The sequence below is a fragment of the Dioscorea cayenensis genome, chromosome 20 (assembly GCF_009730915.1).
Source record: "Dioscorea cayenensis subsp. rotundata cultivar TDr96_F1 chromosome 20, TDr96_F1_v2_PseudoChromosome.rev07_lg8_w22 25.fasta, whole genome shotgun sequence".
Classification (NCBI taxonomy): Eukaryota; Viridiplantae; Streptophyta; class Magnoliopsida; order Dioscoreales; family Dioscoreaceae; genus Dioscorea; species Dioscorea cayenensis.
Genome location: NC_052490.1, coordinates 31,970,723 through 31,992,961, shown reverse-complemented (window position 1 = coordinate 31,992,961; position 22,239 = coordinate 31,970,723). Strand labels below are relative to the sequence as shown.

Below are 22,239 nucleotides of genomic sequence, written 5' to 3'. Positions count from 1 at the left end.
AGTAGATTGCACTTCATGTGGATAGAACACCAATGAAATCTCACATATGATCCCTTTTCTAGAACTACTAGAAAGTGATTTAATTGTTTTTAAGTACTTGGATACATTTAAGTGTTTATATTGCTGCTTGTTAAAGTTTATGTACTAAAAATGAGTGTACAAGAGAGTTGATTTTTGTAAGAGAGAATCCTCAGGTTCTTTTGTTTGTTTTTTTGCTAAAACTATGGGTCTCGAGTAAGTATGGATTTCTTTTTGTGCTGTCAATATGGCCATGGCCTTTTGCTATTCATTAACATAGATCCAAGCAAGGTAGATCAAAGGCACTTGCCTTGACATATACAGCAGCCATAACCATTTTACCTTTAAATCATTTTTTTACTGGTTCTTGTGCTGCCTCATTAGCTAATGCTCTCATATATATATATAAAATCATAGATTGTCAATACTAGAATAGATCTTTCCACATGGACCAACACAAAAGAATTTTGCTTGAAAAGTAAATGCTGACTAAACATCATCTTAGCACACACTGAATCCACTTCACAAATTACTAATCACCTAAAACTGCATCAGACCCAAGTAAAGAAGCACTGGTTCTCCAGCCTTAGTTTCTCTGGTTTCTTCTCTCGGCAAAAGCCTGGTCGTGCCTCATTAACCAGAACCTCTCTATTTCCTCTGCTTTCCGTCCTGGTATACGCCCTGCTATCAAAACCCAACTGCAAAACACCAGACCACATATATGACTAATAGATAGCTATAACAGGGAGGGCATTCATTATCAGTAGCAAAAAACAGTCGTTTTAAATTTTCATGATTGGGTTGTTAGTTTAATAGACATCGATAAACTTATATGTTTTGATAAAGAGTGCTGATTCAAACTTAGCTATATTTGTATAACACTAGTAAAATCTGATTCAAAGGTTTCGTTTACTTCATTAAAAGCTTGTGTGACTTCAAAAAGTTAGGTTATGTGTTAAAACCGGAAATCATCTATGGTAAAGAGTCTTAGTAAGGTTCCATTTGTATTGTTAGGTCTAGTGTTAGAAAGTGATAAGCCCATGTTCCAAGTAGGTTGTGATGATTGAACAAATAATAAATCTCAGGGTGTGTGTTTTTGAAGTCAGTGTGGATCTGTTGTACCATTGTCAACCATCCAAGATTAATCATGCAAACTTGTATGATTCTCTTTTGTTTTGACAAGCCATGGGATCAAGATACCTGACTGGTTTCTATCGGTTCTTTTGGAGGCCTTGAGATGACAATCATAAGCACTAGTTAGTAGTTACAGGCCATAAAAAACAAAGAAAAATCCCCACTTGTTGTTATGCTTGTTGTTGCAAAGCAAATTTGTTATCAGCTGAACATGAGTTTCTGTCTATACATTGATAACACGGCTTACTAAACTACAAGGAAGGAAAGGTATGTATCACTCTGGAAATCAATCGAAATTTATTTCCTTGGTGAAATAATTTGTCAAGTTACTACCTATCACTCTAAGCTCAAATCTATCAATGTGGAAATAACATTATGCAATGAGTTGCAGGATCTTACTTGGCACCGACGAGCCGATACATACGATAGATGAGGTCCTCCTCCTGGTCTGTCATGTTGATGAACTCCCACTCAATACTACTGACCTCTGCCAATCAAGTTCCTACCAAATTAAAGACAAACATAAAGAAGAACAACAAAAACAGGTGAGCAAAGACCTCCAGTGTCCTGCTTCGCATTTGTAGACTTCTTCACCCGTTGACGCTTATCCATAGCTTCAACTTGATTTTTGAGTAGACACTTGAGTAAATTATTGATGCTGATCTCTCTGTGTGTGTGTGTGTGTGTGTGTGTGTGTGTTCAAAGAGGTTTAAAGAGGAAATGGATAAGAAACAGATGTGAGTGAGAATGGCTGGTGGGAAGGAACCAACAGAAAAAGAAGATGGTTGGTTTGAAGAGTAGTTGTCTGAGTTTTTGGGCAGTGCTGCCATTCTTCAACTCACAACCTATACTGTCATGGGCATCTCTTTTTGGCATTTGCAGACATTCTTGTCTGTTGGCATTATGTCTTGTCCTGTTTTAGCTGATTTAAGTTGTCACATGTTGAGAGAGTGAAAGTGAATAATTAACCACCTACCTTTGAGGGGTATCATTATTGAAACATTTGTTCTTTGATTGCCTTTGCATGCATAGTTTGAATTTTTTTTTTTTAGCCAGAATGGGTCTGTATATTTATATAGTTACATGCAGTTCTGATGTTCTAACCAATTATAGAAAGAAATATGCCAGAGTGGCAATGCACCGGATTAAGACTTATGGATAAAGTCAGTGTGGGACAAATGGTAGGAAGGATAGGTGTTGTGATGTATATCCTCAGAGAGTGAACCTTGTCTTATTATGATGGTGAAGTTACGTTTGTGATACATTTAAGAGATTTAAAAAAAAAAAATTAAAAAAAATTATATGGTTAATTAATGGAAGATGATGAAACGTTGTCAACTTTTTTATGGGGTTGGTTGATTTTAGATTTATTTATGTTTTTCAGAATATCTATTTTTTAAAGATGACTTTTTAGGGGAACTCTTCAATAATTACATGTATTTTTTTTTTTTTGGGTAATATCTAGACCAGATAAATATTAACAAAATCAAACATGGTGATGAGATGAGATTAGATTAGCTAAATAAAATAAACTATGATGACGTAAAAATTAACTGAATAAAATAATCACATGCTAATAGAGGGTAAAAAGAGAACAAGGTTGGAATGCAAGAGAAAATCCAACCAATTTAAAGTTTTAAACCAAACACAAATAAATAATTCTCTCTTCTACTTCCAAGCAAAAAGAACAAACAATTTTTACAGGGAGATTGAACTGCTTGACTGACTCTTTGATTTTGATAACTCTTTATGTATACAAGTAATTACAGAGACACAGCTTCAGCAAACTCACTCATTTGATATTGGATTGATATCTCAAGTGTATATAATAAATTGGTATCACTTCAAGCTATGATACAGAACTTCATGTTTGGATGAAATGTACTGAGCTAATAGTGTGCAATGCAGCAGTATGCTGTGTGTATATATAGATATATACAGGTTATACAATCTAAGGGAGAAGTCAGACGATGTATTGTCGGAGATAGTCAACACGAGCCGGGTGTTTAAGCTTCATCAATGCCTTCATTTCATGCTTTCTAACCATCTCCCTTGAGATGCTGAGGTTGCCAGCAATCTCTCCTAGAGTTCGATCCCCTTTTCCATCAAGGCCGAACCTCTGTCTGATCACCAGGCTTTCTTTCGGTCTCAGTGAGTCCAGCTAGAAAAAGAGGAAAATGTTTGAATCATCATTGAACTTGGAATTCAAAGTTACAATCAAACAGAAGAGTTCTAAGACTACTCAAACAATCGGCAAGGTGTTTCCTAAAGAAATAAAAATATTCATACTGTCAAATTCTTCTTGTTGAAGCACTTGGTATTGCAATTCAAAGTCACAGCCAATGGAAAAGTTCTAAGGCGATTCAAGTATTTGTGCGAGAATGATTGGTGGATTAAGTTCTGCTTGTTGTGGTGCTTGATCTTGAACTTGAAAGTTTGTCAAAAATGATTGTAATGTTAAGGAAGAGACTCACCACATCATCAAGAGCAAGGCGGAGGAGTGCAGGTTGTCTTCGGTCATCACCTCCCGCGCCATCAATGTCAGTAATCCCATTAATGAACTCTTCTTGTGTAGTAAGATGTTTCGCATTGAGTGAAAGAACTGGTTTGGAGGCCTTCATTACATCATGATACCTTTCAGGAGTGATTCCTGCTCTGGCAATGATCTCTTCATCTGTTGGTGATCTCTGGAGCTCTAATGTCAGCTCTAACTTGGCTTTCTGGATCTCTTGTCTGACCTGCACGTTCAGATAGTTACAAAATGTGCGAGAAATAACTTTCACTGGAGTTGTAAAGCATAAAATTTCACAAAGATCATTAATTTTAATATAACGGTATGGTATTAATTTCATAATTGTCTATGTAACTCTAATTCACAATTTTAGTTCTGCCAGTAGGTTGCTGATAATAGAGTCTTCTGTCAGAACACTCAAGAAGCAGCAATTAACAAGCATTGAGTAAGAAAATATCACGACATACCGATTCAATGCCAAAGGGAACACGAGTGAAGCTTGATTGTGTGAGCGACCGAAGTATAGAATGTCGGATCCAGAATAGACCATATGTAGATAAGCGAAAACCACGTTTTGGTTCAAAGCGGTCAATGGCTGTGACCAGACCCTTCACACCTGCTTGGCAAAGGTCCTGGAACTTTGTCCCAGTAGCAAGTTCTTGATAATGCTTGTTGATGACAAACAAAACTAGCCGTAGGTTGTGCTGTGTTAATTTAAACTCATTGTTAATTCTACACCATAAATTTTTAAAGAATGGAGATATAAATTCCTTTCAGAAAACAAGAATTATAAAGGAAACTACTAGTGCAGTAAACCTAGCAAATTAATAACAAATAAACTGAATCACTTGATAAGGGAAACCAATAGTTCCTCTTCACATATTTGAATTTAAAACAGCATGAGTCCAATATGTCATATGATACTTATTTACAAATAGCTATAGCATGCCTTTGGAAAGCTGTCTCTTTAACTAGGATATGAGAGAATACTTGCATCAAGATTGCCACAGGACTTATTCTCAACAACCACCAAAAAAATAAAGGAAAAAAAAGGAAGGTCCAAAGCAGTTCATAATTCACAATACCATAGACATAGGCTTTCTGTAAAGTTGTCCAACTTTAGACCAAAACATACTTTGAACAAAAGTAAGCTTAATAAACCCAAAATGCAAATCATGATGCGCACCTGGTGAAGCATTTTCAAGGCAAACTTTAGAGACAAATAAAAAAGAAGAAGAAGATGCTTGCACATTTATAAGTTATGGAAGTTTATCCATTGAAGTCATCTCAGTATCAGATATTGATCACTGATGCCATCAAACATGGTCACACATACAAAAATATATTCTTATAGATTAGCAGATCATAATATTATATATATATATATATATATAATCCTATGAACTCTGGATAGTGAATACCTTGATTAGCTTGTTTCTTGCTGCTTGGCCAACCTCTAAATGCCCCCTCATTTGTGTCACAGTCATATTCACTGCAGCAGCCAATGCAGCATCTGTGGGATATCTGTTTAGCTCCTTATGCAAAGCAGCCTTCACTTGATTGATTGCCTAAATTTAAGCCAAGCGAAGGTAAGAATAACCATCATTATACAACTAGAACATGACACATAGAACGAAGACAGAGACAAAATGAAATAGCTGGAATATAAGATGCGGAATGAACATATAAACCATTAAGAAAATGATGCAATGTAATTCATCCAGTGTAATTGACATTCAAAGAGCAGAGAATTTCCAATTTATAAGTAATAACTTGACTGAATAATCACTGAATCAGGAGAACATTAGAAGTGGATCTTTTTGTTATGTTGAACATCCTCAATGACTATGCAACTAGATTTTTCATCCTCAAACAAAGTTTTTATCAATCACCAAATAAAGGTAAAATTTTTAACGAAAAACTACATGATTCCTTTGAAATTGTGATAGAAAGTAACAAAGAAATCATCAAAACAAGTGAAGAAGAAGATGAAGAGCATGAAATTTCACCTTCATGGGCTGCATCAGCTTGAAAAGCTTGGATTGCTCTGCGGATTTGAGAACCGGAGGGATCTTCATCTTCTTCCAATCCAAGCTCACCAAATCCACAGAAACCGAGTACTCCCTGATTAGCTTCTTCACATCCTCCTCATCACGCTCCTTCCCCCTCTTTCTCATCTCCACCCGCTTCTCAAGGCTCAACCTCCTAACGCCCCTCTTCCTATTCCTGACCACAACCCTAGATTCTTTCCCCTTCGAAATGCGCCTTCTGGGGAACTCCCCATTGAAATCCTCCACATCGGAGACCTCCACTGGGCTAAGCTTGTAGATATTCTCAAGCGCGGCGGCGACCTCGTTGTAGTCCGGTTCCACGGCACAGGATCCCGACGAAGCGACCGCCTTCGGTCTAGGTCTCCGTTGCTTCTTAACTGTGATCTTGGGGTCTACGGCAGCATCGGATGGGACGACGATCTTCGTGCCGACGGCGCGCTGAGGCTTGACAACGGCCGAGCACCTGGTGCAGAGTGAGGAGGAGAAGGAGAACGGGAAGGGGCGGCGGATCGACGGCGATCGAGCGGCGGAGAGTCCGGCGAACGGTGTCTGAGAAGCCGAGCTATGGACAATGGCAACGTCCATGCCAAGAGAACGAATCTCAACGCAGATACGCACGAATCTCGATGCAGAATGGACGGACGAGAGTTCAAGATACGAAGACCCTCGTCAGTGAAGGAGCTGTTTCTATTGGCGGGGAAATGGTAGAGATTTTTATGAGTGATTGGGAGGACTAGTAGCCACAAGATAAGGCGTTGAGATTCGGGGAGATTGGACGGTGGAGATTGGGGGATGACGTGGAGGGAGTGTGGAGGAGAGAGATTGGTGGGTAAGATGGTGACACGTGTCTGGATGGTATTAGTTGGATGAAATGTGTGTATTGGTGGGGCCCTAAATAGTGTTTGGGTGTGTGACTCACCACGTAGATGATTATGTGACCAGATGTGCTTTTAGAGATGGTTACTCTTTTTAATTTTTATTTATTTATTTTTATTTTATTTTTTTGGTGGTGAGAGTTTTTTGGGTTGATGGGGGCTATTCCTGATCTCAAAATTATGAATTATATTTTAATGAATAAATATATTTCTTATTCTCTAAATAAAATGATGCCAAGGTTATAAATATACAGAATATGTAAATATAAAAATTCATATGTATAAAATAACTCATATGTATAATTTGAGTAATATAACATAAAAAAATAGTAATTTTAATAAGTATTTTTTTTTATGCATAAAATAAAAAATATATAAGTTAGAGGAGTTATTTTTACATCAACAATTGAATAGAGCCTCAATTTTTTACAATCCTTTCACTATTGTTTCTAGTGAGTCGGCTCTTATTACAACACCTAACATTCTCAATTTTAATGCATCTTAGTGATTCACTATCTGACAATCATTTCTTTGAAGTTACACCATGTCGTACTAGTGGATAGATTTACCTTACTACGTCCTATCTAGTATATCCAAACTATGTATTGCAGTTAATTTTTTTTAAAATTTATCTCGTATTTTGTAATTTTTTTCTAAAAATAATAGTTTATCTATTTTCATAAAAAAACAGAATAATATATAAAATTTTAAATATAAAGATTATAAGTATACAAATATATATACACACAAATAGCTTGTATACATAATTTGAGCAACATAACATAAAAAATATTAATTTAATGGGTCATTTATATATTTAAAAAATCTCAAACTTATCGTATAAAATGTAAAAGTTAAATTGAATTCATGAATAATAAGCAGCCAAGAAAACGTGATATGTTTTGCTTTCTTTTTATGAATATTTAGTCAGTCAATATTGTTTTAATCAATCACTAATTCATAAAACAACATGGATAGGTATAGGTTGTCTTTTCTCTTCAATTATATTAAAAAATAAATGTACCTAGATAAAAATAAATAAATAAATAAATAAGCTTTTATTTTATGGTTGAGTGACATCACTTAAACTGCATATCATGTTATTATTATAATTTATAATGTCTTGTTATTATTATAAATAATAATAAATGCTAATGTGAACCTGTAACATTCCTTGTTTTTTCTTTGACAAAAATAATTGAAAGCATATTTAAATATTTTTTAATATGTATAAATATATATCCCTTCTATTTATTAATTTAATTGCCCTTCCCAGAGCAGAGGACAGTTCGGCCTTTTTTTTTCTTTAAATAAAAAAATTTAAGTTCATTAAGTTAAAAAAGTATGCACAGATATAAAATTTATTCAAAAATATATATATATATATATATATATATTTGTTTTTATAAAATTAAATATATTTCGAGTTTGAATATTTGCATATGTAAAAACACCCGATAAAAAAGATCTACCATTATCCGATTGCAGGAAATAGGTGGGGTCAGAGATGGAAAAAATAAACTTAATAAAGCAAAAAAAACATGAATTTCTAAGAAATTAACCAAATGACTACCAAATCCCTGCAATGATACATGAGACCCTTAACTTTCATTAGTGGAATCAGTCAAAATAATAAAGGAATGGAAAGCCCTTGAAAAGGATTGCATCAAACTTGAAGGCTTCCATTGGATCCCACACTTGTCGTTGTTCCCTGATTAAAGAGCCATAATATATTTGAATTCAAACATGATGATTTCAAAGCCTTTGTTGAAAGATCAGTAACTGGCATGACATGTTCCACAAGACCAACAAATAAGTTTACTAATGTTAATCAACTTCCATAATCTCCTTATAATTTCTCCGAAATTAAAACTGAAACAAAACTCATTGCACACTCAGTGATATAATTTAAAAAATATATATATATAACCAAACAAATAAAACCATTGGTGTCCTTTAAAAAAAGGATCATTTTGGTCTCTTCTCAAGTAAATTTTTTTTGGACGAAAGCAACAAGAAATACATACATCAGGTGCTATAAATGGACTAAGAATTAATCGTCCAACCCGTTTAGTCTCGGCCGGGACTAAGCAGTTTTGGCTGTGAACCCGCTCCCACAACTAATGTCCCATTATTATTATTGCTTCCAACGAGTTTTAAAAGTAAAAATATATTTGATCTCTGAACTTAATAGGTTTGATGGAGAAATATCAAATATGTAAACATTATATGCAAAAGAAACAGAACAACATATATATGCAAGCATGGAAGCATGAAATGAGGTCACATACCTCAACGTCATCAATCACTAACTCAATTTCGTGTCAAGAGGGCCTGTGGATTTTTGGTCAGTTCCAAGCATCTTCTTCTTTGACCACCACCCTCCCTTCATACTTAACCTGAAAGGGACTTTGAGAAAAACCTTTGATTATAAACATATGAAGAAGAGCACAAAGAAATGGTCAGCATTTCCATTAAGACCATAAACCACCCAAGAAACAAAACAACACATCACATAGAACAGACTTCAAACTTCAAACAAGTAAAGCTAAGTGAGAAGGTGAAGATGGAGGGGGATAAGAGTGATCAAAAGATGTTACTTGATGAATTAAGCCGAGCTCGAGAACTAATGAGGCAACTCACAGTGCATCTTGAGCATCTTTCGACTAGTGAGTCATATGGAACATCGGCAAGAGAGCTAATGTGTTCGATAGAGAAAGCTTTCAGCTTGGCGAAATTGAGTTGTTTCAGTGATCAGGAGAAGCGGTCTACCAGTGGAAGTTTGCAAAGCGAAAACGAACAAGACCTGAGAGATATGTCAAGGAAGAGGTGCCGGAATTTGTGCTTGATGTTTTGATTGATTGGATGTTTATTCTTTGGTATGAAACTATATGTTGTGTGTGTGTGTTTGTTATGCAGGAAATCATTGCCTACGATGACACGACAAATACAATTGACTGCAGAGGGTGAGGTAAGCTCAATGGATGATGGCTATCACTGGCGGAAGTATGGACAGAAGGGAATTCTAGGGGCTAAACATCCAAGGTATATAGCATACATATTGTTTACCTTTTTCTTGTTTTCATTCTTTGCTCCTCTTGATAATAGTTGAGTGTTATTTCTATTGCAGAAGCTACTACCGATGTACTCATCGTAATACTTATGGATGTTCGGCCACAAAGCAAATGCAGAAGGCCGACACCAATCCAACGGTACTTAATATCACCTATTATGGACATCATACATGCCACCAGAAGATCCCCACACATGAGCAGCAACAGGACCGGTTTGATTCAGAGAATTCTCATGAACAACACCACCTCTTGAGCTTCCAAACTGAACTTAAAGCACAAGATCAAATGAGCTCGTCTTTCTCGTTCCTGTCAGCGCCTCTCAGCCAAGCACAGCCTGGAATTCATCTCTTCTCGGCTTCAACGATTGACACTCGTATAACAGAAAGCTCATCTCCTACATTTGTTTCTCAAACCTCTGAGTTAAAGAATTACCTTAACAAGGGGAAAAACCTACGAACATCAGAGACTGAGCTCACAGAGGTTATATCTACTGCAACTTCAACTACAAACCCCTTAACGGTTGATATGGACTTCTTGCTCGACCCCAATTTCTCATTTGATGATTCCAACTTCTTGTCATAAGGTACTGTGTTATTATCTTTATTCCAGGCTATTGTACCAGAGAGAATTACCTCTCCTTCTGACATGGTTAAGTGAATCTGTTCTCAGACTAATGTAGGTAGAAGCATAAGATTACTTCAGTGTGCAACTTCACATCATGTAACTGTAACTGTTATTAGAGTGTGAAATGATCAATAAAATCAAGGTCCATCAACAGTGTCCTTGTCTTTAGAACCACAAAAGAAATCAAGAAACATTGTGTTTTGCCAATTGTCAATCAAACCTCTAAAGCGTTATACTCCTTGCTCATCGCTTTATCACTATGAACATCATTTTGGTGGCTACCGTCATCAACTCTTAATATTTTAAACCATTTTGATAACGTCAAGATAGTAACTTGGGCACAATCTTGTTGGACTAATGACTAAAATTACTGGTATGTTGAATGACACTGATCCTGAGAGCTAAATTTTTATGTATATCATTCAAGAGAAGTACGTTTATAAATCCCAACCTCAATACATAAACCATTTCCTCAAAACTGCAATTCTGATTCACGTATCTTCACCGATGAACTTCTAAACCATACATCAAGAGAAAAGGCCAATAAATTATGAAAATTTTATTCAACATCAAGCCAATAAATTATGAAAATATTATTCAACATTATGTGCATTCATCTTGATGAATTCGAAGGTCTTTGTAATACAACCTCAGTACCATCAGCGAGGGATCAAATGCATGCATGTCTTTGGCCACAATTAATATTCAAATAAGACATACCCTACTAAGAATTAACTTAATCTCAATGGCCTTCAATTCAATAAGTGCTAGCATCTAAATCTAATATACCCATAAACAGTCATATTATGGATCTAGACACTAAAGTCCTTTTTGACTAGAAAGCATCTTAGAACTGCATCTGTCCATTGCTTCATGTGGGCTTCCCCATTACCAAAAGAAAGTTCATTAACTTTAATCCTTTTTTGACTGGGAAGAATCTTAATAGAGAATTTACTAATTAATGGTCAGCTAACTACCAACAGTGGTTATATATCACATGTATCCAGAGGGGACAACTTATATTCATACAGCCTTTGCCAAGAGACCAAGGAAGAGAAGGGAATTCTATTCTTTAAACTGTCTATCAGGATCAATAAACAAACATGAAAGAAACGAAATATAATTGTAATAGTAGAAGTCAAGTCAAATTTTATAGAAGTGAATAGGGAAAGCAGACCTAGTGAATCAAATAGATCATAAACTACCACTCTGTAAACAAAATAATTTTTACAGCAAGAACTAATTTTGAGGCACATTTTAGTTCGAAGTAAGGCATACGAAAAAAAAAAATAAAAGTAGACGTAATGGTGTTTTCCTTCATGCAGTTGACTTATTAAAACATAAGAAAAGAATACTACCAAAAATTCTTCTCAAAAGCTTTTCTTCGATTTCCCATTATAATGTTAGGTGGTGAAATCAGAGAAAGATGCAAAACGGAAATATCTGTGGGCATTAATACTAGAAGGAGAGCGTGTAGTGGGGGAGTCCAATATTGGAAACTTCATCCCAAGTTCTGTCTTTAATTTGCAAACCGGTCATAATATTAAAAGTTTTCATTTTGCACAAAAGGAATTGTGAAATCCATGATGCACATCTTAGAGAAAAGACAGAAGAAGATTAATACATAATCTTTGAACAACTATTGGACGATCATACAAAAATAATTCTAGAACTACATAAACATCATCAAAACCACTCTCAGTCTTGTCATAACAGAGCTTGACTAACAAAGCAGCAAACTCATGATGAATAGAGAATCCAACTGTTGTTTAACAAAAGATAATGAAGGTACCTAAACAGAAGTCTGCTGCTCTTGAACCTCTGAAACAACTTCAGATGCTATCTTCTTCTCATTCTTGATCTTCCTCAAAGCGTTCCTCAATCCCAGTACAATGAACAGGTTGGTAAGAGTCAACAAAGATTCAGCACCACCGTGCAACCAATCAACATTAGACAGGGATGTTCCATAATGCACTTTTGCTGCAATTACATATATTAACTTCATCAGTTCGAAACTTACATATCCAGTACTTATCGGACAAAAACAAAGTAATGTGAGATAGAAATTACCATAAATCCCGGCCGGTACTGTTTGAAGAACCAAAGCCATAGAACACAAGAAAAAAAAAAGGAAAAGAAGTTAATAACCCAAATCTTTAGAAATCTCGACCAATGAGAAACATACAATCACTTTAACTCATATCACTGATTTTAATCATATATGTTAAACATCTACATATCTATACTCAATTCAAGAAAACCCATGATTTTAATGAAGAGCGATAGAACACTAAAAAGAAGCATATCACAGAATAACCTACAAACAAGGAGACAAATCCTAATCCTCAAGAGCTCTGTCTTTGAATCAATAATTCCAATACCCATTTCCTAAATAATTGTTCATTAAATTACTCCAACTATACTTCAAATTCCACCAAAAAAAAATAATAATAATAATAATAATAGATATCAACCAAGGTCCCACAAGAACATCAACTCCAAGAACATTCCACTTGTTCAATTAATACTCTTTCACCCACTAACTCCCCACATCCAAAAGCAAAATAATCCACTATGACAAGCAAACAAACAAACAATGCACAAAATAGATTTTTTTTAAAAAAACAGGAAGAAGAAGGAAGAGATTGAATTACTTGTAGCACCAACAAAGGCGAGGAGGAAGTAGAATCCAAAGAGGGTTAGTCCAGGGGTTGTCTTGGACTTGGTGATGAAGTAGAGGAAGCCAAGGTATGGGAAGAGAGAGAAAGCAAAGAGCTGGGAGGCTATGCTCTGTGAATCAATGGATGGTGCCCATGGATCCACAGGCAAGAGCCCACACACAACTCCATGAGATCGAAGCCTTCTACTGCTGCTAGTCTGGGAGAAGCTGCTGCTGGTCCTAAGCCTTGTAGAGAATGGCGTGCATGCTAGGAAGCCATGGCCATTGCCATTGCCAATGGAAAAGATTAGGGTTTTGCATGGAGATTGCAAGAGGGATCCAGTGGAGATCATGTTGTGAGAAAATGGAGGCAATTTTCTTCTGGTTATTGTTGTGTGGTTGAAGACTGGGAACTGGGAGATAGGTAGATGGAGTCATCACAGCCATCAATTTATCCTTGAGATTGCCGCTTCAAAAATGGACGGCTCTGATCTTCTGTTTTCTTAATTCCTTTTTTTTAAGTCAGAAATCTTCTTCCTGTTTGCACATGTTTAACTTACTCAAACAAATTATTTCATATTTTAAAATGCATCCATAGTTAAGCAATTGGCAAAAATATAAGATACTGTAAACATGTAATACCCTGTGCCAAAAGGAAATGAATATTATTTGTAGAAAATAGCGACATATCTTGCGAGAGCGAGGTTAATAATTCGGAGAAGAAAATAAATATACACCGGGTGCATTTCGTCGACTTGTTGAATATATACCATGTGGCATATATTTTAATGATTTTTTAATAATGTCGCCGATCATCCGAAGAATAAAGGGCTCAGTAGATTTAAGGGAAAAATTCTAGTGTTGCACTGCATTGCATTCAAGAGCTGCTTGTTCATGCCATACACCATTTAGATTTGATTGCCATAGCCTCACCATTCCATCACCTCCAGTTGATGCTAATGTCATGCCACTCATGTCCCAATCCAATTGCCACACCTATTGAATACTACCAGTAAGGACATAGGGGCAAGATAGCAGATTATAGTAAATAAAGAGATTAAGTTTGGTAGCTAGAGTTTAAAATCTTAATTTCAGGCAAATCTCAGTATTAACATGTAGTTCATATTCATTAAAGGTTTGAAAGAAAATGTTTTTTGGTGATTTCAGGAAAAGGTTTTAGTATGCCATCTTGCTCACGTCATACTAACGAGGATAATTAAGCATGCCAAGAATAAAGGTTAAAATGGAAATATGGAAGTTTAAGTATGTCTTCATACCTCGCCGTCATGGCCTGCAAGTAGAGCAACTTTCTCTGCTGAAAGTCTTCCATCAGACTCAGGGTTTAGTCCCACATGCCATATTGCGATTCCTTTGCAGGTAGCAACAGCTACAACTTCGTAAGGCCTGGAAAAAATTTGATAGTTTCTCATATATAAAAAAGCATAGACGAAGGCATGAAGAATGCTAATGGTGGATTTAATACTGGATATTTTGCTTATGCCAAAAAAACACTATGCAGAGTAAGATTCAAAACAAGGAATGATGAATGGAATGCTTGAAATTTTAACATATATGATATGTGTATATATGTAATAAAATGTGAGAAAGGAAGAAGATAGTTCAAGTCCAATGCAATTACAAGTACACACAAGCCAAGTTGTCAAGGCGAAACCTAAGATACCATACCTGCCTATGTTTGGTGCCCAGGCTACTGCATGAACCCTATCACCCTTGTCTCCAGGTAAAGCCAGCTCAGCCACTGGAACCCACCGTTGATGGGCTTCCTCAAACTCCCAGACCTGATGCAATATCATCCAAGAAATAAAGCATTGTTTGCCTTTTGAATCACAAATACTTGCATAGATAACTGAGTACAATGATGATAGGGAAATATTTCATGATTTCAAGTTGATGTATATAAACATAGAAGTTTCGAAAGGCATAAATATGAAAAATGAAGTGCTTTAATACTTTCACGGCTTATTATTTGTCCTGGGGGAAAATAGGTTATATGATTAAGTAAAGACTACTTCAAGTTCAGATGCCAACAATGAAAAATGGATCCCATCACACTAGAGAGGAAAATCACTCAAATCAACTATAAGTTAGTTTCCGGGCCTTCTTGTTTTAGCATTATATTGGACTAGAATACTATTATTGGACCATACAAGAACAAAGTTGTGGAAAGACGAATGCATGGAATAACCCAACAAACCTTGGGAGAGTTAAACTGTGAAAGATCAGAGTTGTAACCTAGGACAAAACTCGACTGCTGGCTTTCACCTCTGCGTGGACTCCATGCAATGGAAGCAGACATACATGATGGCTTTCCAAATCTGGAGACTGAATCAATCACATTTTGGAACTCTGCCTGCAAAGAGTAATTTACCAAACTGTAATTATTATACATACGTATCAAAACTATATATTCGTAAATCCAAAGAATCTTCTCTCTCATCCTTTCTCTTTAGCACCAACAAAATCATTTTGATTCCATTTCACAAGTATCACTCAAGTCTGAGCAGGTCTTTCCTAGCTTGACTGAAAATATCTTTCATCAGAGCAATGAGTCATAAATGACCAATGTTCTAAGGGATATGAATGAAACCATTCTTTTTTTCTTCTCTAGAAAAGTTGGGCATAGCCAAGTTATTCTCAGGATATAAAATAACAAAGAAGAAGCTTTAAGAAAATGGAAATCATAGTTCATTGCTCTAAAGATTAAAGAAGGAACTCGATAGCTCTTCCATTGCACTGTTATTGAAGTTATGTAAATATTTCCATTAGAAAGCATATAAACAATTCAAGGCTCAAGATTAATGCTCTAAATACTTTTGAGTGGATATGCAGTTACACAAAATTTCCTCTAGAAAGTATATATAAAATTGAATGCTCAAGACCAAAAAGGAAAGATAAAGTTTCACTTCATAAGATTTACAACTGAGAAACCTGCAATTGCCACTTGTTCAATTCTAACGGGTCCAATGACTCATAGACCTTCACATAGCCATCTGAATATGCAGCAACCTACAAAAAAACTCATACATCAGAGGGATAAATGACAGTATGCCAAATTATGGTACTAGTTAACAGAACTTTTGAGAATGTCAAGAATATTTAAAATCAAACACAATTTATAGGAAACAAAGGCACAAGCCTATAGCCCAACACTAGGAAAAAAGAAGAAAAAAAAACCAAAATCAGAATAACTTTCATAAGTCAAAAGCTATGCAAGTGAGTTATCAGTTCCAACACATACAAAAAGTTCACATTTGTCATTCTTACCACAAAAAGACTTAAGTAGCACACTAAATTTAACCTCTCTGTTACAATTACTTATAACTCTTTGCAAGGTACATATGCATTATCCTGTACAATTTGAAACCAGAAAACACTTTTAGGGTTGCAATGGATCAATATCTCACCCGGGGCTCTTAAGAACATGAAAGTTGCTGCAAAATTAAAAGTCTGCCACAGTTGTCCAATCTTCACAAGACCAAGCTAATCTCGAACGTAAACTCATACTTAACAGGCATCCTAAACACAAATAGCAATAGAATATTGAACAATTCTAAGATTGAGAGAAACCCTATCAACAAAAATCAGCAACAAAGACTTAAGAACATAAAAAATGGCAGCAAAATTGCAAGTCTACGACAGTTTCCCAATTTCAGTAGACCAAGCTAATCTCAAACTTATCAGGCATCCTAAATGGAAACAAGAGTAGAATATCAAACAATTCATAGATTGAGAAAACCTATCTAGAAAAATCAAAAATAAAGATTTAAAAACACACCAATTTCAGGGTCGTCAAAGAAACCCCAAACTGAACATCAACCACTTGAGTGCCAGTGCCTTCAAAGAGCTTGCACAGCTTCCAACTAACAGCTTGCGCATCTGAATCAAACCAACAAAAAGAACAAACAGCATAAGCCCTAATCAACCACAAGTTTCAAAAATACCAAACAGAGAACCACGAAAACTGAGACCTTGCCCAATTTCTTCCCACAAAGACAATGTCCCATCGGCGCAAATGCAAGCAATGGCTTCACCGAACTCCGGAGGGACCCAAACAACATTAACAACGCCACATGAGTGTGCCTACAAAGGAAATCGAGCACGAATTAGACGTTTGCAGAGATGGATAGGCATTTGCGAAAGCACTGACCATCCATCTGGAGGAGTAGCGAGCGGAGGGGTCGGCGGAGTCGTGAACGGAGACAGCACCGTCAGCGTAGCCGGCGGCCAAGCGCCGGCCACCGTGGCTCCAGCCGCAGCACTGCGCGCCTTTCTCCAGCGTCGCCACCACCCGCTCCATGACCTCTCTTTTGGTGCGAAGAGAGAAGGTTCTTTTTGTATTTATTTTACTTTTTCCCCCCTTATAAATTAAAATTTTATTTATTAATTTTATTTAAAATTTTGTTTAATTACATTATATAAAAATGTAAATAATGATATTGAATATTAATGAAGTAGATAATTAAATTTGGGTCCAAATTTCAATCCTCTCTTATTTATTAATAGGAAAAAAAAGTGGAAATTTTGTTTCTTGGATTTCAAATTGTAGTGCATTAATAAATCATTTAAATTGCTTCTCTTTTTTTGTAGTTAATTATTTGTTTTAATAATTTAACCATCGTCACATAAAAATAAGGTAAATTTTTTAGTAGATTATTAAATTTTGGCTCATTCTTATTTTTATCATTAATATTCAATTTGTATTAATTTGGTCACTCAATTTTAATTTGATTTTACTTGATAACAAATCAAAAGATTTTGTCTCTCAAATGAATGATATGGTTCTTTTTCAATGATACGGACAACTCCAATAGACTTAATAATGTGTCATGGGGAGGATTGACTCTAATTTTTAGACGGCTATGTAATCAATTGGGGGGTTGAAATCTTTGAATTATTACCTAGTGAAATCAAATTAAAATTGAATGACCAAATTAATGTAAATTGAAGTTTGATGATCAAAATGAAAATGAGTCAAAATTTAATGAATTACTAAAAAATTTACCCAACAAAAATATTACAACAATGTTCCGTTCCATGAAAACTAGAATAAAGAGAAAATTCATTCCTCATAAAACACAATATTAATCATGCAAGAACATAATTTGACATTAAAGAGTGAAATAAAGTGAAAAATTACAAGTAAAACATTAAAAAAAAAAAAAATCTAGAACTAATCTAGTAATACATCATGAAAATTAAGTAGAGTTGGACTTGATTTGAGGTGCCTCCCAACATTCTCTATGTTACTGCAACTTTTGCCATTGAAGCAGTGGAAAAAGAGAGCAAGCCAAGATGAAGTGTTAGGGTTAATACTACCAGTGCTCCTCCATTCCTTAGTTTTGTGAGAATGTTTGCTGAATCTCTTGAGCCAGTTCTTCAGCACTAAGCTCACACTCAATTCCAATCTAACCATTAAACCAAAAAAATAACAATGAAACATTGTTACAGTATTAATTATTTAATTAGTACTTAACTAAATATGGTGCAAACACTGAAAGCAATAATTAATTAAAGAGTATACATGCATACCTTGATGGTGAAGGAGTTGAGCATGGTATGATCATCAATGGCACTGATGCTAACATGGAGGATTTCAAGTGCAAGGCCCTCAAGAGCAGTGATGATCTTCAAAGGTTGGCCGGGAATACGATGAGATACCGTCTTTAAAAGCACGTTGGGGCCGGAGAACTTCACCTCAACGTCGGCCACCGGGGACTTAGAATTAGCAGCAAGTTCCATGGATGGTTCTAATGAGGAAGATGAGTCAAGAGAAGGTAAGACAAGAGTGGGATTAAGGCATGAATACTGCATCCTTGGCTTGTATGGGCTGGTTGGTTGTGGTGTTCTTGGACTTATAGGCAAGCTCACTCTTGGACTCACTGGTGGTGGTGGTGGTGGTGGTCTAGGACTCAATTGTGATGGCCTTGGACTTGAAACTGGCCTAGGACTTAACACTTCATTGTATACCTTCCTTTGTTTCTTTGCCTCTAAACTCTGCAACACTTGCTGCAACTCCTTGATGTAATCCACAACTCCTCCAATTATTGATGCTTGATCTCCCTACAAATTAAACACATGCAACCAATAAATTAATAAACATACTCTCAATTAAACTACCATAAAATTATGTAATCAAATTAAACAAGCTGGCTAGTTGCAGAAATATATATGAATATGGATATATTTATATACTCTCTTGACATAGAAACACGGCATGAGAGATCGAAGAACCGAGAGATTATCGTTCATTTGTTTTCGTCGGTTTCGCTCAACCGTGATGTGTGACATCCTATTCATGCCATCAACTGTGACTGTGTTTGAGAACTTGAGCTTCTTTCGAGCAAGCGATGCTTCATCTTCATCGGTTTCAGGTACTTCAAGAGATCGAATATTGCCGGCTTTGTTGGAAACTTGAGAAGGTGGTTCATGATCAAGATCTGTAGTAGGACTGCTCAAGTCAGTGTCTTCAAATGGAGTGAAAGGAAGAAGAGTGGTGGAATCTTTAGTGGTAGCATAATAGTCATCAAGATTCTCAAGCAGTGTGAAGAGATTCTCTGGTGAGGCAGCGCCACTCAAGCCACCGGAACTGAAGTCTTGTGTGTCATTGAAGAGGTCTGATAAGCTTTCAGGCATGTTGACTAAATATTTTTTTTGTTTTAATTTCTTGAATGGAAAGGTGTGAATGATCAAATGATAGAAAAGACTAAGTTTTCAATTCATGCATGCATGCATGAATGAATGAATGAAAGTTTGATTGATTGGAAAGGAAGGGGAAAGGACCGTTGGGAAGGAAGCAAGTTGGAAGGAGAGGAGTAAATAAGGGAAGCAAATGGAGACAATGTTAGTTGAAGGAAAAACTAAGAGAGGAGTGTGATGATAGGAAGGAGAGGAGAAGAAAAAGTAGGAGTGAGTGCATGGGACTTAAATGAAGGGGTAGTACATGAAGGTGAGTGTGTGTGTGGATCAGAGCACAATTACCAAAGCACGTGTACTGGCTCCTCCTTTCACTTGTGTTTGTGTTTGGGTTTGGGTTTGTGTTGTTGATGTGGTCACCTTTTATGTTTGCTGAAGTGGATTTTTGTTTTATGTTTATTATTATTATTATTATTATTATTATTATTATTATTATTGTTGTTGTTGTTTTAGAGAATTATATGTGATTAAAAACATTGATATGATTAAATAAAATAAACTAAAAATATAATTTAAGTTTAAAAGAAGTAAAGTAGCAGAAATCATCATCGAATAGATTTCTATTTGTCTGACTCTAATTTTTTTAACTGTTTTGTTAGGAATATTAATTGTTGTTGGTGATCTATTCTAATTTTTTTATCATTGTGTTATTTTGTTATATTTTTATATTATTTTTATAAAATTTTTTAATTAATAAACTTGTGTTTTATCTATTTATATAAAAAATTTAAAAAAAAAGCTGCAAGAAAACAATTGAGAATATTGGTACTATTGTAAGTTGCTTTATGTTTTTTTTTCTGTTTATTTTTATTCAGTAAATATATTAATTTTTTTAAGAGATTTTGTACAAAATTGAATAGATCACCAAAATGTAATAAAAAAACAGATAAACAGAGTAATCAACAAATATTTTTCTTTACAAAAGTGGATAAGAACTAATCCATGATTCCATGGTTCAATATTATTTAATGGGAATTTTTTTAATTCATTAAACATAATAAAATAAATGGTTAATGAACAAAAAGTCCCTCTCAAATTTGGTTATCCATAAAAAATCCCCGTAATATTTGACAAAATGCCCCCAACCCTAAAAAAACGCATGAACGCGTTGTTAGAAGTACTTTGCCCACAAAATTTGACTTTGGCGCCACGTGAACTTTAGAGTTTAATGATTACTAATCCCGAGGAAGTGCATAGCAACATTTTTTGTGCTCATTTCTCATTCTCTTCACCACTTTACTTTCTTACAGAAACATTGAAGAAGTTTCCATTTATTAACATCCCAGTTTTCGTTTAAATGTGTTTGAAAATTGTGTAATATGTTGTTGCTCATGTTGTAGGTTATAAAAATATGGCAAACAACCTTGTCAACAAAAAGTGCTACTTGTACAAATTCCATTTATTGATATATCCTCCTGCTTATTAAGCTTTATTTATGTTTATTATCTCATGTTTTCACTTATTCAAGAGCATGCACTGCTAATCGTCTAAGAGTTGCATATAATGCAAAAGTTAACGAGATGGTAATAATTGTTATATATGACTTACATTTTCCTTTTTAAACAGAAACATAATATAATAAGCAAGAACAAGAAAATATAAGCAAGAAGATGTAAAGTTAAATGAAAACCCGATATATTAAGTGGAAATTAATTAGATTACGTGAAACCCCATATTTTTAAGTGGAAAGCTGATAGAGTAAGTGGATAAAATACAAAACTTTGCTAGTTTACAGAGATAGGTACTTGTCTTATTGAGTCCACATGTCTGTCTCAGGTAAATGGCAACACTCCTTGATTCAATCATTGAATATCTTTGCAACGTTGGAAAATATTTGGCCCCATATCCCCTTTGAATAAAATAGGTTAACCAGTGAAAGAAATCGGATTTATAAAGTAACCAACGATGTTCGTCTGTTGATGCGACTAGTGGGGGCATTCATTGCATCATCATATTCCTTGGCATAGTCATATTCAACTTAAACCTTTGTACACAAGACAGTGCAAGAAATATTAAAGTAGAACGTGTTATTTTAAATGAAAACGCCATAACTTAAATGGAAACTAATGATATTAAGCGAAACGAAAGATATTAAGCGAAAATATGTTAGAATAAACAATAACGGTCTATAATAAACATTATGTACATATAATAAATACCAAATAGATTAAGTGAGCGGAATCATGCATAGCTTATCGAGTCTACCTTGTTTGTTACGAGGAGATGCATGCCTTTTTTATCCAGCCATTAAACGGCTCCAGCACATTAGAGTACAGCTCTCCCCATCTCTCACCTTTGATCGATATACTCTCCAAAAATAAATAGTTGTTATTTGTAGTGTACACCATAAGTAAGATTAGAACAATAATTTATAACCAGAAAACTATAATGTTACACGGTAACTTCATAAACTAATCGAAAACTGGTAACATTAAGTGGAAACTGATAACTTTAAGCGGAAAGTGATAATGTTAAACAAAAACTAGTAATACTGAATGATAACGCCAGAAATTAAACGAAAAGCGCAAATGATAAATGATAACTCTATATCCTAAATGGGAAATATCAATTTAAAACG

At 35.2% G+C, this 22,239-nt stretch overlaps 6 protein-coding genes across 9 annotated transcripts; 1 reads left to right on the top strand and 5 right to left on the bottom strand.

Annotated features, from left to right (window-relative positions):
• Window positions 1-279: 279 nt before the first annotated feature.
• Window positions 280-1,860, bottom strand: LOC120251731 (transcription factor TRY-like). Its single transcript, XM_039260367.1, has 3 exons — window positions 1,710-1,860; window positions 1,552-1,639; window positions 280-716 (listed from the first exon to the last, which is right to left on the bottom strand). The coding sequence occupies exons 1-3, from the start codon at window positions 1,762-1,764 to the stop codon at window positions 605-607; spliced, it is 255 nt and encodes an 84-aa protein (XP_039116301.1). The 5' UTR covers window positions 1,765-1,860; the 3' UTR covers window positions 280-604.
• Window positions 1,861-2,804: 944 nt separating this feature from the next.
• Window positions 2,805-6,412, bottom strand: LOC120251729 (RNA polymerase sigma factor sigE, chloroplastic/mitochondrial). Its single transcript, XM_039260364.1, has 5 exons — window positions 5,674-6,412; window positions 5,086-5,232; window positions 4,132-4,368; window positions 3,627-3,890; window positions 2,805-3,313 (listed from the first exon to the last, which is right to left on the bottom strand). The coding sequence occupies exons 1-5, from the start codon at window positions 6,298-6,300 to the stop codon at window positions 3,116-3,118; spliced, it is 1,473 nt and encodes a 490-aa protein (XP_039116298.1). The 5' UTR covers window positions 6,301-6,412; the 3' UTR covers window positions 2,805-3,115.
• Window positions 6,413-8,098: 1,686 nt separating this feature from the next.
• Window positions 8,099-13,483, bottom strand: LOC120251592. 4 transcript variants are annotated; one of them, XR_005533451.1, is made up of 5 exons: window positions 12,943-13,483; window positions 12,359-12,376; window positions 12,081-12,268; window positions 8,882-8,999; window positions 8,099-8,301 (listed from the first exon to the last, which is right to left on the bottom strand). XR_005533451.1 is itself a non-coding variant. In XM_039260170.1 (4 exons), the coding sequence occupies exons 1-3, from the start codon at window positions 13,298-13,300 to the stop codon at window positions 12,081-12,083; spliced, it is 564 nt and encodes a 187-aa protein (XP_039116104.1). In that variant the 5' UTR covers window positions 13,301-13,483; the 3' UTR covers window positions 8,747-8,999. The 4 variants fall into 4 exon arrangements, 2 of the variants coding, with proteins under 2 accessions (XP_039116104.1, XP_039116103.1); XR_005533450.1 differs by having other exon boundaries at window positions 8,882-8,989; XM_039260170.1 differs by lacking the exon at window positions 8,099-8,301 and having other exon boundaries at window positions 8,747-8,999.
• On the top strand, window positions 9,021-11,550 carry LOC120251589 (probable WRKY transcription factor 41). Its single transcript, XM_039260167.1, has 3 exons — window positions 9,021-9,419; window positions 9,510-9,635; window positions 9,721-11,550. Exons 1-3 carry the CDS (start codon window positions 9,049-9,051, stop codon window positions 10,244-10,246), a joined length of 1,023 nt encoding a protein of 340 aa, XP_039116101.1. The 5' UTR covers window positions 9,021-9,048; the 3' UTR covers window positions 10,247-11,550.
• Window positions 13,484-13,586: 103 nt separating the features above from the next.
• LOC120251590 (protein SEH1) lies at window positions 13,587-17,284 on the bottom strand. The gene is made up of 8 exons (XM_039260168.1): window positions 17,116-17,284; window positions 16,937-17,048; window positions 16,744-16,844; window positions 15,897-15,974; window positions 15,163-15,318; window positions 14,634-14,746; window positions 14,225-14,351; window positions 13,587-13,943 (listed from the first exon to the last, which is right to left on the bottom strand). The coding sequence occupies exons 1-8, from the start codon at window positions 17,263-17,265 to the stop codon at window positions 13,803-13,805; spliced, it is 978 nt and encodes a 325-aa protein (XP_039116102.1). The 5' UTR covers window positions 17,266-17,284; the 3' UTR covers window positions 13,587-13,802.
• Window positions 17,285-18,035: 751 nt separating this feature from the next.
• LOC120251249 (transcription factor SPEECHLESS) lies at window positions 18,036-19,842 on the bottom strand. The gene is made up of 3 exons (XM_039259794.1): window positions 19,161-19,842; window positions 18,498-19,028; window positions 18,036-18,373 (listed from the first exon to the last, which is right to left on the bottom strand). Exons 1-3 carry the CDS (start codon window positions 19,599-19,601, stop codon window positions 18,302-18,304), a joined length of 1,044 nt encoding a protein of 347 aa, XP_039115728.1. The 5' UTR covers window positions 19,602-19,842; the 3' UTR covers window positions 18,036-18,301.
• Between the last annotated feature and the right edge of the window lie 2,397 nt (window positions 19,843-22,239).